The following is a 17766-nucleotide window of genomic DNA, read 5'->3' as shown; positions in this document are numbered from 1 at the left end:
CAACCATATACTTAAATATATATATTCATATTCATAAAAGTAGTTAGTTTTGTGTATGAAGAACTGAGGTCTAGATGTTAACCTGATTAGTGATTAGTGGGTTTAAAGTTCTTTTGAGTTTTAGAATGAAGAATACTGATGCCCAAAATGCAGTGACCAATTACCTCAGAATCTCTCAGGGCAGGACCTTATAGTACTATTTTTGAAAGCCCCTCAAGTTAAATTTGAGAGCAAGTGAATCAGATCCTACTAGGTCAGAGTGTAATACCAGTTATAGTATTGAATTTTTTTTTTTTGGTACCAGGAATTGAACTCACAGCCTTGTGCTTGCCAGGCAGGCGCTGTACTGCTAAACTATATCCCCAGAAATACTGATTATCTTAACCTATGCAAATGTAAGTCAGCTATTGCTATTTGCTTGTGTATACTTGAAATCTTCCCACCTCAGATTCCAGAGGGATGGGATTATGGGCATGGAGCACCACACCTGGCAAAAGAAGTGTTTAATTTGACAGGTGATACGGGGATAAAGAATCAAGCAGATGTGGCCCAGCCCCTGGCTGGTTCCCTATCCTTTTTTTTTTTTTTTCTTTTTCTTTTAAAGAGAAAAGAACAAAAACAAAACAGCACAAAAACTATAAAAATGATACAGACTTTCAAAACAAGATGACAGAAAATCAACAATGGTTGTTGTATTACTTATTGTTATCTTCAAAGTAGTTGCTCAGATTACCACATATAGGTATACAAGATTGACCAAACAGGGGCTGGGGATTTAGCTCAGTGGCACAGTGCCTGCCTGGCAAGCACAAGGTGTGAGTTCAATTCCTGGTACCAGAAAAAAAAAAAAAAAACAAGAAATGCAAAAAAAAAGGGGGGCTGGGGATTTAGCTCAGCGGCAAAGCGCCTGCCTGGCAAGTGCAAGGTTGTGAGTTCAGTTCCCGGTACCAGAAAAAAAACAAAAAAAGAAAAAAAAGAAAAAAAAAAAAGATTGACCAAACAACTAAATATTAACTGTTCCTTTCAACAAACCAATAGAAATTAGTAGTACAAATATCTGAGCTATCTTGTGTATATATACATATATTTATTTCCTTTCCATCTTTCTTAATTTCTTCCTCTTAAGAGCTAAATGGCCTGGGAACTCACAGTGGGCTTTTCCCCTACAAGGCAGAGGCCTGTTGCCCTCTTTAATCAGGGAGAAATGTTAGGGAGTCTGATTAGAGAAAACATCAACCTTTTCTCTATTTCTGCTTCATCATTAATAAGGCTGTTCTCCCTCCTGTGTCTTATTTTTCAGTTTGTTCCAAAGCTAAATAAGGAATAAGAGTGTTATCTGTTGTGTCCTTAATCCCACAAGCATCACAGTACAGTCATAAATTATAATTGTCCAAATCTTCATACTTGTGTTCTAAAGTGGAAATGTGTTATTTTTTAGGTCAGCAAACAATGATATTCTAAAATACAAGTACTTGTAAAGTACAAAAAGAATAAAGCATTATATGAAAGTCCTCTTTCCTTATTGGAATAAACAATTCTCACTTGATTATGAATAATCTTAGTCATGATCTGCAGAAGTTGGTCCTGGGCAATTTGAAGATAGATCTTCTTTATCTATAATTTATATGAGGAAAACAAAGATTAATACAACTTGTATAGTAAACTTCTAGAAAATAATTTCAATATGACATATATTTGTAATCAGCTGTGTTTGCTAGTTACTCTGCTAAACAAACTAGGAAGAGATAAAAACAATAACCAAAACCTCTTCACTTTCAAGTACAAAGTCCTTAAATACAAGTTAGCAAAGGCAGCTTGGGCAAATACATTAGAAGAGGAAGCACTTGGCTTCATTAGACATTTGTCAGGTCATTTTCATTTTATTTTCATTTCATTTCATTTCATTTTATTTCATTTCCTTTCATTTCATTTTGTCTTTTTGAGACAGGGTCTCACTATGCAGTTCAGGCTGGCCTTGAACTCACTTCGTAGCCCAGGCTGGCCTCGAACTTACAGCAATCCTCCTGCCTTAGCCTCCCAAGTGCTGGGAGTAGAGGCGTGAACTAACACGCCTAGCCTATCACTTGGCAGGTTTTAAACCAATTCTTACAATGAAAAAAAAATGAAGAGAAATTCAATACACCTGATTGTATGGTTCAGGGACAATATTTTATCTAAATGCACAAAATATTTGTTTCAAAAAAATGTAGATAAAGAATCTTTTAAAACAAAGCATGATACAATTCATCTTCCCAAATCATTTTAAAATTGGCTTTTTTAAGGGCCAGGGATATAGTTCAGCGGCACAATGCCTGCCTGACAAGTGTGAGGTCCTGAGTTTGAGTCCCAGCACCCCCAAAAATTGTTTTTTTTGAAACAACACTCAAAAATTCCTTAATACAATTCAGATAGTGCAAAGTTAAAAGGAATTCTAGTAAGGATTCAATTATTACTGTTTTTTTGTTTTTGTGGCTCTGAGGATTGAACCCAGGGAACACTGAGCTATATCCACAGCTCTTTTTATTTTGAGACTAGGTCTCATAAAATTATTCAGGCTACCCTCAAATTTACTGACCTCCTGAATGAGCCTCCAAATAGCTGGGATTATAGGGCTGTACTACCACACATGGCTCACTTATTTCTGTAGTTAGTATTTCTCTAAGACACTGGTTCCACATTGCCATTTGAATAAGAAATTTCTACTGTCTGTGGGAAATGTGACTTCTCCTAAAAATCAAAAGGCATTCATATTTAATATTTTTTAAAAGTATGAAGTATTTTCTTACCTTCATAGGCTGTTCCACACCAAATACAATACAGATGTTCTTCCCTTAGATAACTAGTCAATATTTGTAGTTTTTCCAGTACCTAGATATAAGCCACACACACGTAAGTAAGGTTCACATTGAACGGAATCTTGTTTTGCCTCTTAGATCATGTTCAATTAGCCCCAGGCTGTACCTTTTCTGCTATACTCTTGGTGATTAGAAGCATCAAGGCCAGAAATAATACATTTGAGCATGTCCCAGTTTACTAGCCACCCTGAAATTTTCAAAAGTCTGCCAGACACATTACAGACCCTGGTTAACATTGAAAAAAATCATTTTTGGCTGACTCTATGATAATCAGCATCCTTTAGAGACCCCTTCTACTTTCAAGACATCTACCCCTCTTTGCCCAAGATGGGGTAAAGGTGAGCACTATCTCATTCTGCTCTAAAGATTCTCACAGTTAAGTGGTACTTAGGCTTTTCAAGCTATTCTTTCTGAAATTCTTATATGCAAGTAACCACAGGGATGTATCTTCCTTTCTTGAATAATCTCCACTTCCTTTTGACTGTTTTCTGGGGTTATGACTGAGGGAAACAAGTACACATTAGAATCACTTCCAGGAGTTTAGCAGAAGACAGGGTATACAGTAATTTACATTTGCAGCTCACTCATCAAGCTGAAGATGGAAAGGCAAACCAAAACTAAATGGAAAAATTACATGAAGTTTTGATATGGGGTTAATAAAAAATCCTGTGAGCTCCCCTCAACCAGGGTTACTTTTGTCCTCAGGGGACAGTCAGCAATAACTACAAACACTGTTGGTTGACATAAGGGGAGGTATAAGTGAAACCAGAGGGTAGAAGCCAGGGATGCTGGTAAACATCTGAAACGCACAGGGCAGCCGCACACAATAAAGAATTACCCAGCTCAAAGCATTAATTGTGTCAAGGACGAAGACACCTGCTACGAAGGAAAAAGCACCAAGACATACACTTAAATCTTCACTCTTATATTCATCTTCATCCTCTTCTTTTTCCTCTTCCTCCTCTTCAGTTTCCTCTTCAGGCCTCAACCAGTACCATGCCTCTCTGGGAACCTGAATATTCTGAAAATGAAGAACTATTCTCATGAAATATAGCTAATTATAAGACTATCACAAGTAGAACAAGTGTGTTCAAGCCGACATGAACTCATTTTTTTTTCTGGCAGTACTGGAGATTGATCTCAGGGCCTTTACATGGTGCTACATCCCCAGCCTTTTTCAAAAAATCATTTAGTGTCTTTCTATGTTGCTAAATTGCCCCAGATGGGCTTGAATTTATGATTATTCTGGCTCAGATGCTAAGAGTTCTGGAATTACAGGAATTTACCACCATGCCCTGCTCATTCTTTTTTTCAATTTGTTCTTTCAATAAATGTAAGTACTTACTGAGTGCTGCTTTAGGAGTGAAGCACTATACCGTGAATTATGGGGATGCAAAGTCCAATTAGTATGTTCTCTCTATGTTTCTGCTAATGGTCCAGTAGGAAAGATATACTATAGATATAAATACATAGAAATTAGGAAATCATAAGTATCAGGAAATATTCAAAATATTTCTCCTACGGAGATGCAGCAAAGTAAGACTGCTTTCAGCAATCTATTTACATTAGGAGGAAACTTGGGAAATTATACCGACATTTTTGAGATGTTAAATGAAGTCATTTTATTTTTGTTATATAAAACCACCAAGAGGGCTGGGGATGTAGCTCAGCGGCACAAGCGCCTGCCTAGCAAGTGCAAGGTCCTGAGTTCGATTCCTGGTACCAAAAAAAAAAAAAAACAAAAACCAAAAAAAACCCAAAAAACCCACGAAGATAGACTTTTTATGCCATTCAAATCTGAAATAGACAGGATTCTACACACTAGAAACATGTAATGTACTGAATATGGATGAAAGCAGGCTCTTCTAGCTAATCATATACTATGAAGAACAGAATTTCTAGTCAGGTAATCAAAATTCAAATTAGCGGAGAACAAGTTGCTTAACTTTTATTGGCTAATTCAGATAACTCAAGTTCCTGCAATAAAGCAGCTATTAGTGTATTTATTATCACAAATCAGTAGTGAATACTAACTAAAGCTTGAAAGGATAAAAAGATAAACCAGGCTTGTAGTTTTTTTTTCCCTTGCAGTACTGGGATTGAACCCAGGGCTTTCACAATGAGCTATATCCCAAGCCTTTTCCATTTTTTATTTTGAGATAGGCTCTCAGTAATTAATTTGCTGAATTGCCCAGGCTGAGCTTGAATTTGCATTCTTCCTGCCTTACCCGCCCACAGTGCTGGCATTACAGGTGTGAATCACCATACCCAGCTGAGGCTGAGTTCTTTCTTCCTTTTTTTTTTTTGGTTTTTTTCTGGTACTGGGAATCGAACTCACGACCTCAAGTTTGCCAGGCAGGCGCTGTGCCGCTGAGCTATATCCCCAGCCCTGAGTTCTTTTTTCTTTAAATAAAATATGTGGCAAATCATACTGTGTGGCAAAACACTTTTTCACACTGAAAGCAAGTAACAGCTTACCTTCTGGGTATCCAATTGTTGACAGGCTCGCTGGCTTCTTTTAAGATCTCCTTCAAGCTTCATTTCATCTTGCTTATTTTTAAGTCGCATCCTAATTGAAAGTGAAAAAGTATAGTAGCATCTATATTCTCTTTATCTGTTGCTTATAACCTCTTATTATATATACCTCTTTAACGATTTTATATTCCCCAATACCAGAGAACATACCATGGTAAAGAGGATTTGAAACCAAAAACAGTTCAAATACAAAGTTTTACCGAAACTGTACTGCAGCTTTCTCTTCGGCTTGGTTTTTCATGTGAATCTTTCTTCTATAGCTTTCTAATTTTTCTTCTGCTTTCCGTTTTAATAATGCCTCATGACCAATGCCACTTTTCCCTGTTCAAACAAAAAATTCTGATGAGGAGTTTACTTTTTTGACAATTTAAATATGGCCAATTAAATGCAATTGTCATTTGAATACAGTTAATTGCACTAGAATGACAGATGAAAGCACTAAAGCCCTTGGTTTTATTTTCAAGGTTCAAACTTTTGTTTTCAAAGTCTAAACACAAAATCTTAATTTTACAAAGATCAGAAGTTTCATCTTCTAAGACAGTAACACTGAACACATTTTAAAAATCAGAAAAATAGGGCTGGGGATTTAGCTCAGCGGAAAAAGCGCCTGCCTGGCAAGCGCAAGGTCGTGAGTTCCGTTCCCGGTACCGGAGAAAAACAAAAACAAAAACAAAAACAAAAACAAAAACAAAAAAAAATCAGAAAAGTAGTATCGAGTGCCGTACTAAGAATGGTGAATAAGATACATATCTTTTTCTCTTAAGTTCACCCAAACCATTAAGAAAAACATTTCAGGGCTAAAACTGTCTTAGAATACATTTAGGACATTTCAATGGATAAAAATAAAATTAGTATTGCACCTGCAGTGGTTATGATTTTCCTCTACATTTTCATTATTTAGATTTTATTGTATATTAAAACTAGCTTTTTTTTTTTTGAGAAAGGGTCTTGCTACTAGTTCAGGTTGACCTTAAACTCACTTTGTAGCCTAGGATGGCCTCCAATTCGAGGCAATCCTCCTGCTTCAGCTTTCCCTGGGATTATAGGCATACGCCATCATGGCCAGCTCTTAAAATTTACTTTTATTGCACTAAAACTTTTCCTTATTTTCTCTACAAAATAAAACCTTCTAAAGGTTTTAGAGTTTAACAAACATTTTACTAAGGGCTTCCTATGATAAGAACTATTAACAGTATCATCTTTAGAAAGTATTAAGCAAATATTTGTCGTAGATTTAAGCATAAGTTATTACTACTGCGAAATATACTAAAGAATAATTATATACCTGTTTTGACGTTAAGAGGAATTGGTTCAATAATACCACCTCCTAAAAAAGAGCAAAAACATAAACTGGAAATTCTATCTCAAAACCTTCAGGTCTGTACAGTATGTGATTTTACAATGGTTTATACATACCCCTCCTTCCCCCAGTTTCAGTGATATTCCACACTAAAAACTGAAAATTAATACTCTCTATGTAATCAATTACCTCCCTTTCCTACAAATACCTAGTGATCAATAAGGCTGATGCATAGTCTCTTAGGCCACTTTCCCAAGTGACAGTACTGACATAACAGGTCCATGAGGGTAACAGCCTCAAGAGAAAGCAAAGCCTTGGTATGTGAAAATGAAAGCAATTACAATCGAAGAGAAAAGATGTACAGCTCACAGACGTTACTATAAATATACTGCCTCTGCTTCTTAATAAGCATTTCACTTCCCAATAGAAGTGTGAATAGAGTTTCTCTGGGTGGACACAGAGACAGCTGCCACAGGTACAGAGTAAGCAGGACAGAGCCCCGCCACCATCCTCAGTGCTGTTTCATTGTCCTTTGGCCACTGTATCTCTTAAGCCTTTGTCACCATTCTTCGCTGCCTCCACTGTAGCCATGTCCATCCCAGCTGTTAGTGCCTTTAAGGCTGAGCTGGGCTGATAAGCAGCTGTATGTATGTACATATACATGTACTGGGGGCTGAACTGAAGGCCTTGCACATACAAGGCCAGTGCTCTACCACGGAGCTACATTCCTACATTCCCAGTCTTTTTTATATTTTATTTTGAAACAGGGTCTGGCTAAGTTGCCCAGGCTAGTCTCAAGCTGTGACCATCCTGCTTCAGCCTTGATGGGAATTACTGATGCATGCCTGCAGGCCCTGTAAAAAGCAGCTGTTAAGGGTATAAGTGATATCTAAAATGGATGTGCAAAAATGGAAGTCCTCTATAAGGCTTGTCAGCACATAAGAGACAAGGAAGCTTAAGTTCTTTTAGTTTTTTGTAGAAGAACACATATTAAATTGTCATCTGTGGTCCTCATCAATACATCACATCTGGGTGGTTAGGAATGCCTATTTCTGAATGCAACTTACCACTCTTGCCTAGAGCTTGACCACTTTTATAGCCCATCTTCTGAAGCAAAGCAAACCCTTTGTTTTCACAGCCTAGTGCATTTTTCAACCCAGTGTCACGCCTTTCTTGTTCCTCTTCTTTTAAGCTCTTCTGTCTATTTTTCAAATTAGCTTCCTGTTGCTTTTCTTCTTTTCGACGGGCTTCTCGGATTTGCCTCAGCATTGGCAATCCTGGTCTGATATCTTCTCTGAACGATAAAAGAAATGGTTATCTTAGGTAAGTACATAAAGTTATAGCTTTGCCACTTAGTTAGCACTAATCGCTATTTCAGTATTTCTGTGGAAGAACAAAAAAGGATCAAGGCCGTAAGTATAATGTTAGCAGAAAAAGGGAAGAAGGGGCTACTACTCTTTTTGTATAAACAAATAGGAAGTGTTTACAAAAAGGAGTAAGACTAACTTTCCAACTCCACATTTAAAAATCAATGTTATTGCTAGTAGGAATGTAAACTAGTACGACCACTATGTAAATGAGGATGGAGATTCTTCAAAAAACTATAAGCCAGGCTTGGTGGTGCACGTCTATAATCGCAACACTCAGGAGGCTGAGGCAGTAAGATCACCTTGAGGCCAGCCTGAGCTACATAGTGAGTCTAAGGCCAGCCTGAACTACATAGTGAAACTCTTTCTCAAAAAAAAAACCCAAAAACCAAAGAAAAGAAAAGAACAACTAAAAATAGAAATTCCATCTGATCTAGCTATTCCTTTTCCAGGAAACTTTCCAAGAGATATATTACATGCAAATCAATGTTTCATAGTAGCAAAATTCATAATAGTTAAATCTTGGAGGCAGCCTATAGTCCATAAACAGATGACTGGATAAAGAAAATGTGGTATTTATACATAATGAAATATGTATAAATTATAGCCAAGAGCTTGGCTATAAAGCAGGATAAATGTGAGACATTTGCAGGAAAATGAATGCAACTTGAAAATAATGTTAAGCGAAATAAGTTGGGCATATAAACTTAAATAGCTTGTTTTCTTTCATATGAAAAATCCAAAGTGTAAATGACATATACAGCAGAATGAAAGGCAGATGTGATGAAACAGAAAGACAGGGGCTGGGGATTTAGTTCAGCAGCACAGTGCCTGCCTGCTAAGCACAAGGTCGTGGGTTCGATTCCTGGTACCAGAAGAAAAAAAAAAAAAAAAGGAAACAGGAAGACAGATGTTTCGCAAATGGGAAGGGGAACATGAGATGGAAGACTGGGGAGGGAGATGTGGGAAGAATTGGGATGTGTTGTGCGCATGTACAAACCACCTACAATGCATGTAATCTAGAGACGGGGGTGGGGAAGGGGAGTAAAAAGAATTAAGAAGTGTTAAGTACTTGTACCTACTCCCTACGGTGAATGTAAGCATTATACACCGCAAACATGTACTAATACAGAAAAAATCCAAAATCAGTGTCATTACTTCATAGTCAATGCATATTTCATGCATATTATCACACTACGTATGCACTTCTACTTACTGGACATTAACGAAGGAATCAGACATATAGTCCTCTTCTTCTGCCATGTTCAACTTCATATGGCAATACTATCTATAAATCCAATCAGAAACAAAATCACAATTTTCTTTGGTATACCACAGTGAAAATAAACCTTTATTTATTCCTAGGCATCAGCTTTCCCCAGAGCACTACTCTGTATTCAAGTGCCTTCTGGACATCTTCATTTGTGATGCTCTCAAGCTCAATAGTTGAAACAATTCATCTTTCTTCTGAAACTTCTTCAATCCCCTGTATTTCCACATTAATGTCACCACCACTTCTCCCTTTCTGACCGCTTATAGACCTTTGTCAATTCTTCCTCCATAGTATTTCTCACAGATAATTCTTCCCATAGGTGTGATGACTACAGACTTTTTTCTCACATTATAACAGCCTCTTACCAGGACTTACTGGCCTTTGGCCTTTCCTCTTCTGTATGCCCACCAAAGTGTTTTTGGTTTTGTTCTTCTGAATACAAGTCAGGTCAGGTCACTTCTCTGTTTCAAACCTTTCAGTAAACTTGGTAGTGGAGGACTGGTTACATTAGCAAAGTATGAGGTGTTGTTCTTTATAATCTGATCTGACGCTCCTTTAGGGTATTATTCAAGCCATACGGGCTGTTCATTATCCTCTGAACATACCACAGACATTTCCTTCCTCCTAGGCCCAAGTTTTTCACAAAAAAAACTGTCTTGACCACTCCAGACCTTTCTCTAATGCACTTTATCTTTAAAGTTGCTCATGTGGAACTTGATCTATTGATTGATAAATAATAGAATCCTTTTTTCCCCTATGTCAACGTATCTTTTAAAAAGTTTTAAAACAAATATTTCATAAATACAAAAAAAAAAACCCACGTAAAGCAATGTTTTCTGGTGCAAACACTTAGCATCATGCAATATCCTCCAAGATAGCCCCCAGCAATACCGCATCTTGGATTTTTAACATCTGTGCACAGTCTCCTCCCTGAATGAACAGGATTGACCTGCATAATCAATAGGACTTTGTGGAAATGATGGAGTTATGGTTTATAGCTGGATGTCCCCCCAAATGTCTCATGTGTCTCATGTCCACTGATGAGTTTATAGGTAAATGATTTGGGAGGTGAAGCCTAGTTGCAGGAGGTGGGTCACTGGGTGCATGTCCTAGAAGGGCCTATCTCCTCTCCTCCTTTGATACCTCTCACTACTTCCTGCCTGTCATGCCATGGGCTGGTTTTCCTTTGTCAAACCCTCTGCCACGCTGTCCTGCCTTGGAGCCAGCTGAGCCCTATGGACTGAAATATGTACAAACCATAAGTCAAAATAAAATAGTTTCTTCTTTAAACTATAGGTGTTAAGTATTGTTTCTCAGCAACGAGGAAACAACTAAGATAAAATGTGACTTTTTGGTTAGAACAGACACTGTAGGTCTTGGTTAGATTACTCTATGACGTTGGTTAATGATTTATTTGAAGGAAATCAACTGTTGTATAATGAGGATACACAATAAGTTTTATAGAGAAGTCTGTTTTGGAGGAACTGAGGTCTCCAGTCAACAGCCAGCACAAATTTGTGAGCCCTATGAGTGAACAACTTTGGAAATATTTTTCTACTCCCAGTCAAGCTTTCAGATGACTCAGAGGTGGCTAACAACTTCATTATAGCTTCTTAAGAAAATCTAAGCTATGCTAAGGTGTTAACAAATTCCTGACTCACAGAAACAACAGGTATCTTAGGCTGCTCAATTCTGCTACAATTTGTTAGCAAAATATAGTATTGCTAGAATCAGAAGATAGAACCTCTCAGCCTCCTGGGAGTCCTCTTTGTCTGTACCTAACTGCATCCTTCTTCAGTTAGTCACTGTTGCGTCTTCTATGGTCATCATTTTCTTCCTTGTCTTTATTGTTTCATTTTCCACGTGTGCCGCCTTAAACAATAGTTTAGCCCCACCTATTTAAAATGATCAGTTTAAAATGTGTGTGACTTTATACAGTAGTTTTGGTAATTCAACCAGATTCTTCTTGTACAACGACAGTATTTTTACACATAATGGTCAGTACTATTCAGTTTATGAGCAACTCAAGAGGGAACGAATAATTCCACTTTCCAGTTGGAGAAATTAAGACTCCTGGCTAAAGAACGCGCTCACAGCCACAAAGAATACAAGTCTCTGTGATCTCAGGACTGAAAACACAACTGCGTTATTATCTGAAGACCTGCAGCTTGAACCCAGGGTCTCAGGTGTGCTATGCAAGCGCTCTGCTGCGAGCTACACTCTCAGCCCACAATTAGATTCTCTGTAAGGGACCCACCTCACTCTAGATTGCAAGGCAGAACCGAGTGAGGCTTACGTTTTCTTCTTAAAGCTCTCTTCCTATTGGAACAATATATTCTAGCACTAGCCGTTCCTATAAGACATCAATATAAAATTTACCAGGTGATAATCTTGGCAGACACGATGGGGCGTGGATTATCACTTGGAGGGACAGCAGTTGAAGTGGATTCTGGGTATACAGTACTTGAAAGTGGATCGTACAGGAATCGACTGATTGGAGATGGCGTGAGAAAAATATTCTCCATGGCATATTATCTTCTGTTGTGTGTTAGACCCCCAAATAATACAGTATACACCAATTTACTCCTAGAAGACTGGAATTAATTTTTGAGTTGGAAAACTATAGGTGCGGTTTTTTTGTTGTTGTTTGGACAGAGAAGAGGCGGGGTGTGGCAGCAAGGGTACTGTTTCAAACACATTCAGTTTCACGACACAGCCAAGGGTGGAGATGGACTAAGTACTGCAACGGGATATACAGTAGAAAAATGACAAGAAGCACCTCACGCCCACGCACGCCCTTCAGATGCCGCTGGCCCCTTCCCTCAAGCGTTCCTCGCGGCTGCAAGCATCCCACAAACGCGCGCACCAACGGATGGGAATGTGGCTGATGCAGTGATGGATGGTCACAGCCATTGCGCCCTTCACCATTTCTCACCCTGTCTGCGGACCCTACCTGACAGAGGTAGTCGGCCAGATCCAGGTCTAGGGAGCGCGCACTGCGCATGCGCTGCGAACCTCTCCTCGCCCCGCGTTTCCCAGCGCCGACTCAATCGGAAACTGTCGGGAGGCGGAACTAGGAGGATGTGATGAATGCGCTTGCGCAGGATCAGGGTCTCGCGCACGCGCTCTCCCCACGTTTCCTGGCGCGAGATTGCGGGAGGCGGGGCATCCGGGTCCCTGGGCGGCTGTCTGCGTTCGCCGCTCAGCTGATCGGCCCCTGACGGACTCGGAGGTGAGGTCGTCCCGTTCACCGCCACAGAGTGTAATTTGACACAGTCACACGCTCCCATCCTCCCGGACGGTTTCAAATAGGTGGGAAGCAAATTTGAATTCGTAATGAGCATTTTCTTTTCTGGCCCGTGGTCGGTTGCGATCCGTCACCTCCTGGGGTTGACGGTCGGGAGAACCCCGCGACGTGGGGCTGACAGCTTGGGGAGGCCCGCGACAGCGTCTTGCATCCCTCCCTCGCCCCGGGCCCGGCCTAGCTCTGAGGTCCTCGGAGCACCCGGGTGAACCAGGTCCCCGCGCGCGCGAGGCCTCTGTCACCTGCGTCCTCGACTGCGGGTGTTGCCACGCACGCCCAGGCTGTGCGGACCTCATCCCGCGAGGAAACCTGGGAGGCTTGCAGTTTGGGGTCTATGCTGGGCCAGGTTGCAGCAGGGAAGGGGTGAGGAAGCTGCTCTACCCGGAGAGGTGGAGGGGGGGTGAGGGGCGGGGAGAATGGATTGTAAGGCTCGCTGAGGGGCTTGGTCTTAATGTTTGTTTTTGCATGTATAGATTGGGTTAATGACCTCTTTTTTGCTGGTTTTTTTTGTTTGTTTGTTTTTTGTTTTTGTCTTTCTGAGACAAAGACGCTATGCAGTTTAGGCTGGCCTTGAGCTCACTTTATAGCCCAGGCTGGTCTTGAACTCGAAAGGATCCTCCTGTCTCAGCCTCCCAAGTGCTGGGATTACAGGCATGCGCCACCACGCCCGGCCTCTGGGCATATTGCTTTAGGCATAATGCCTTTTTTGAAATAATTTATTTTATTTTTCCTTTCACTTCATTGTTCGTTCTTTCTTACCAAGCATGCTTTTGTTTTTATTTGTACCTTGGTCCTTTCAAAGTTAGTTCTCAGGTTATGTTGCAAAGGAGTTACGTTTTTCTTCCCCCAAAATGAAATGAAAAACTATACATTTCCTTTCTTAGTGGTTGCCATTTATTAAGCTTGGCTTTTAACATTAAAACATCCTTACACATATTTTTTGATCTGTTAATTTAAGGTGTGAATTAAAAACTTCAGTAATGGAGTTAGCCCACAGTTTATTGCTAAATGAAGAAGCTTTGGCTCAAATCACCGAAGCGAAGAGACCAGTTTTTATCTTTGAATGGTTGCGATTTCTTGATAAAGTTTTGGTTGCCGCCAACAAGGTATGGTATTGCTGTTTTTCCAACTGGGTTGATATCAAGAGATTTAAGAAAAACCTTCCTAAGGAAGGTTGTGGGTCATTTCTGGAGCTTGACAGTATTACGCTAATGAGAATTTCAAGCTTTTCTTTGTTCTGTTCTGTGGAAAAGCCCAGATTTGTTTAAACCCAGCTCATTGCCTACTTTTTGTATCTTCCAAGGCAGCAGCTCTGTGTTACTGAAGAAAGACAGTAGTGTATGACTAGTGTCATTCCAAAGTCGTTTTCAACAACTGCAAGGTCTTGGTGCTCTCTGGCAAGCCTAATATCTTCTTCACCTATCTTTCTGGAGAGTGAATAGTAGGCTTCTATTGTTTGTCTTTTGTTCTTCCTACATTGTCCCTTTGATTCAAGTTCATTGTTTTGCGTGTTTTATTTTCTGTCTTTAAAATTAGATGCTTTTCTCAAATGACTCCTCTTTCTGTGGTAATATTTAAGAGTGAGTCATAAAATATCTTCTGGGCAGGATATATATACATGCTAGGCAAGCACACTACCACTGAGCTACATTCCCAGCCCACTGGGCAGGGTGAATCTTAACCCGATTTCACTGTACACTAGTTTCTTTCCTAACTCGAATATCTTTGGCTTCTGCAGGCCAGTGATGGCAAACCTTTTAGAATGTTTAATAATAATAAACAGCCTGCTGTAGCACATGAGCCATAGGTTCATCACCACTGCCCTAGGGCTGGTTATTCCTGCAGGAGAGACTTTTCTACTCTAGTGTTTGAAGGATATATGGTTAGTTGTGTAGGCTCTAGGAATGGGGGGTGCTGAGGACTTCACCCTTCAATATGTAAACTTTCACTTAATATCCCTGTTTCAATGTAGATGTCTTTAATAGCTATGTCTGGGTCTCCTAGTCTAGAGATATGCTATTTTAGTCTTTGCAGAGAATAAGCCTTCAGTCTGGAAGGGAGAGAGATACGAAGTCTTACAGCTTCTGAAGCAGACTCAACACATTTCTGGGAACAACTACTGCCACCTCTGGAGGCACCGAGGATTTCTAAAAAACATGAACTCTTAGGGTGCCTATCTCAGATTGAATTTCTTTTTGGCTTTCCCTGATGGGAACACTTGACTTTCATATTTCATGTTCATCTCTTTGCTTTTGTGGAGCTGTACTTTTTGTATGTTTGCCCATCAGTTTTAATGGAGTTTCTAGAGGCACTTAATGCATGGATTCACTTCTACTTTTTAGCTAGAAATTTCTATTTTTCTTTAGCTAGAAATTTCTATTTTTAGCTAGAAATTTCTATTTCTATTTTTCTTTAGCTAGAAATTTCTATTTTTGCACCCCCTGCAACTGAGCTTTTGTTGCCTCACCTCCACTGAAAAAGCTCTTGTCCAGCAATCACAGATCTCTAATTGTCCAAAATGATGGACAGTATTCTGTCTTATTTGAGCCACCCCTATCTTTTGACATAGCTGATCTACCACCTCAGAATATTTAAAACATTATTTTGTTGCAAAATTGATAAGTACAGAAACATAAAATATCTAAATTATAAGGCATTATCCATCCATCAAAATTATAAGATTTTCACTTTGCATACTTTTATGTAAAATTCTTCCTATTAGTGGCTTCCTAAGATGCTACTTGCTTTTAATTCCCTCCTACTTCACTTACTTCTCTTTTGCTGGCCCTTCCTCTGTCTTGAATTTTTTTTCTCTCTCTCCTCATTCCTTTCATGAGAATGTCTGAAATGATCGTAATGATTTCTACTAGCATCTCTGTGATAAGGACTCTCAGATAGCCAACTGACTACCCCTTTCTTATCTAAATAGCATCTTAGGGTAAATATCTGAACCAAATTCTAGATTCCTTCTCCTAAACCTACCTTTTTTGCAGTGTTCTTCATCTCACGAAATATTTCATCCTTCTGGTTGCCCAGGCCCCAAAACTTGTAGTCATTCTGTACTTTCGTCTTTTTTCAGATCTTGTTTGCCAATAAATCTTATGATTTTTATCTGCACATACACCCAGAATATACACATCTTCCTCATTTATATCTCTAACATCTCTCATTTGGATTCTACAACAGCTTCTTAAGTGCTCACTGTGCTTCCATCCATGTATTGTACAATGTATTCTCAGCTTGGTAGTCAGAATGAGTCTGCTAAAACATTTAGATCATGACTCACCCCTGCTTAAAATTCTTACTCAGCATAAAATACAAAATTTACAGTGGTGTTTATGACACTATACAGTTTTCCCCTTTGTGGTCCCCTCCACCTGAGGTGGCCTTCTTACTGCCTTCAGGTATGCTAAGCATACTCTACCTCAAAGTCTTTGTACTTCTTCTGTCCTTTGTGTGGCATGTTCTTTTCCCAGATGTCTGCATAGCTCATCCTTTACTTTTCAGAGAGGTCTTTAGTAACTAACCTACATATAACAGGAAGCAAACCAGAGGTGGTGATGCATGGCTATAACCCCAGCATCTGTGAGGCTGAGGCAGGATGATTCCAAATTTAAGCCCAGGCTGGGAACTTAGTGACTTAGTGAGACCCTGCCTCATTAACAGCAATGAAAAAGTAATGAAGAGCTGAGGATGTAGCTCAGTGCAGTATTACTCCCCCCCCCCAAAAAAGGTAAGTAATTATACTTATTTGTTTATTTGGCAAACTCTATCCCTCCCCACTAAAATGTAAACTTCATGAGTGTAGGAACTTTGATTTATTCACTATTGGCCTAGTGCCCAGAATGGTGCATGGAGTGCAATAAATACACAGTATTTCTTGAACAAATCAGTTCTAGATATTGATTATAAGTAGATCTGAGTGTTGTGTTGTTGCCTAGGGCTGTTCAGCTTATTTTGGTTTTTGGTCACTTACCTATAACTTTATGAACTCCTGACTTCTTTTACAGGGAAAACATGTCTGGATTTTAAAGCATCAGTTAACCATATACCCAGTATTTTGAATTCTTTGTTGGCTTATTTAGTAGTAAGCTGGCCTAGAAAGTTTTGGATAGAATTACTTCTATGGAAAATGGAAACTAACTTTTGGGCATTGGAGGGGAATAAAGATTTATGTTTGGAAGGAACAGATCATTTCTTAGTGAACTTTTTAATATGAAAGTTCTCATTTATGGTTTATGTTTACTGTAAAGTATATTTTAATTATTAGAGTACCTTAAATGTGAAATATTTTAAAATTCTGATTAAAAAGTAACAAAAGGAATATGATGATAAGAAATATGATGATACTCTTTTTATTTTTTATAACAGACTGATGTAAAAGAAAAACAGAAAAAACTGGTTGAACAGTTAACTGGATTAATAAGTAGTTCACCTGGACCACCTACACGAAAATTATTAGCTAAAAATCTTGCAGCCCTATATAGCATTGGCGATACTTTTACTGTTTTTCAAACACTTGATAAATGTAATGACATTATCAGAAATAAAGATGATACTGCAGCCTACTTACCAACAAAACTGTAAGTACTTACTTTGACAGGAACCCTTGAAGTTTTATTTGTTCTTACAAGATAACTTAGTAAGGGACTACGAACTATAAAGACCCACAGATGGCCGGAACCTGAGGTTTGTTGCCGACGATGAAAATTCTAAGTAGATTTGGGGAAGACTCTACTTCCATTTATTGATCACCACTGGGACTTTAACACATTACAGAGAATTGGTATGGTGTTAGCAGTTTGGACAGGGGTCTTTCAATAAATTTGGATGGCAATTTGTCTGAGATAGAAAGCAAAGAGTTTCCAGGTGATGGAATTGAGGCAGGAAAAAGCAAAGCATAGCTCACTGGCTATATCAAGCCTGTTTTGTAAATAAAGTCTTATTGGGATACAAACATGCCTACTTACTTAGGTGGTAGCTGCTTTCACACTGTAATGGCAGATTTAAGTAGCCTTTAAGCTAAACTCATAGCTGTTTTCTTACTGTTGACAGGAATGATAGGTCACTGTCTAGCTCCTGAAGAGATGTGCTATTAAATTTCTTCTTATACATGGCCAAGTGTTCCATTA

General features: G+C 39.1%; 2 protein-coding genes across 3 annotated transcripts in view; one reads left to right on the top strand and one right to left on the bottom strand.

Annotated features, from left to right (window-relative positions):
* Positions 1 to 1032: 1032 nt before the first annotated feature.
* On the bottom strand, positions 1033 to 12398 carry Gpatch11 (G patch domain containing 11). The gene is made up of 9 exons (XM_005390865.2): positions 12284 to 12398; positions 9274 to 9345; positions 7758 to 7984; positions 6676 to 6717; positions 5591 to 5711; positions 5334 to 5424; positions 3763 to 3876; positions 2787 to 2868; positions 1033 to 1614 (listed from the first exon to the last, which is right to left on the bottom strand). Exons 2-9 carry the CDS (start codon positions 9330 to 9332, stop codon positions 1559 to 1561), a joined length of 792 nt encoding a protein of 263 aa, XP_005390922.1. The 5' UTR covers positions 9333 to 9345; positions 12284 to 12398; the 3' UTR covers positions 1033 to 1558.
* Positions 12399 to 12489: 91 nt separating this feature from the next.
* Positions 12490 to 17766, top strand: part of Heatr5b (HEAT repeat containing 5B) — an 88002-nt gene continuing 82725 nt past the window's right edge. The window contains exons 1-3 of one of the 2 annotated variants that reach the window (XM_005390863.2): positions 12490 to 12642; positions 13593 to 13740; positions 17006 to 17217. In XM_005390863.2, coding sequence (XP_005390920.1) covers positions 13615 to 13740; positions 17006 to 17217 — 338 coding nt within the window. In that variant the 5' untranslated portion in view covers positions 12490 to 12642; positions 13593 to 13614. The remainder of the gene's footprint in view (positions 12643 to 13592; positions 13741 to 17005; positions 17218 to 17766) is intronic. The other variant, XM_005390864.1, reaches the window with a different exon arrangement.

This window comes from Chinchilla lanigera, unplaced genomic scaffold (assembly GCF_000276665.1).
Source record: "Chinchilla lanigera isolate Chin_1 unplaced genomic scaffold, ChiLan1.0 scaffold00040, whole genome shotgun sequence".
NCBI lineage: Eukaryota > Metazoa > Chordata > Mammalia > Rodentia > Chinchillidae > Chinchilla > Chinchilla lanigera.
This window is presented reverse-complemented; position numbering and strand designations above follow the sequence as displayed.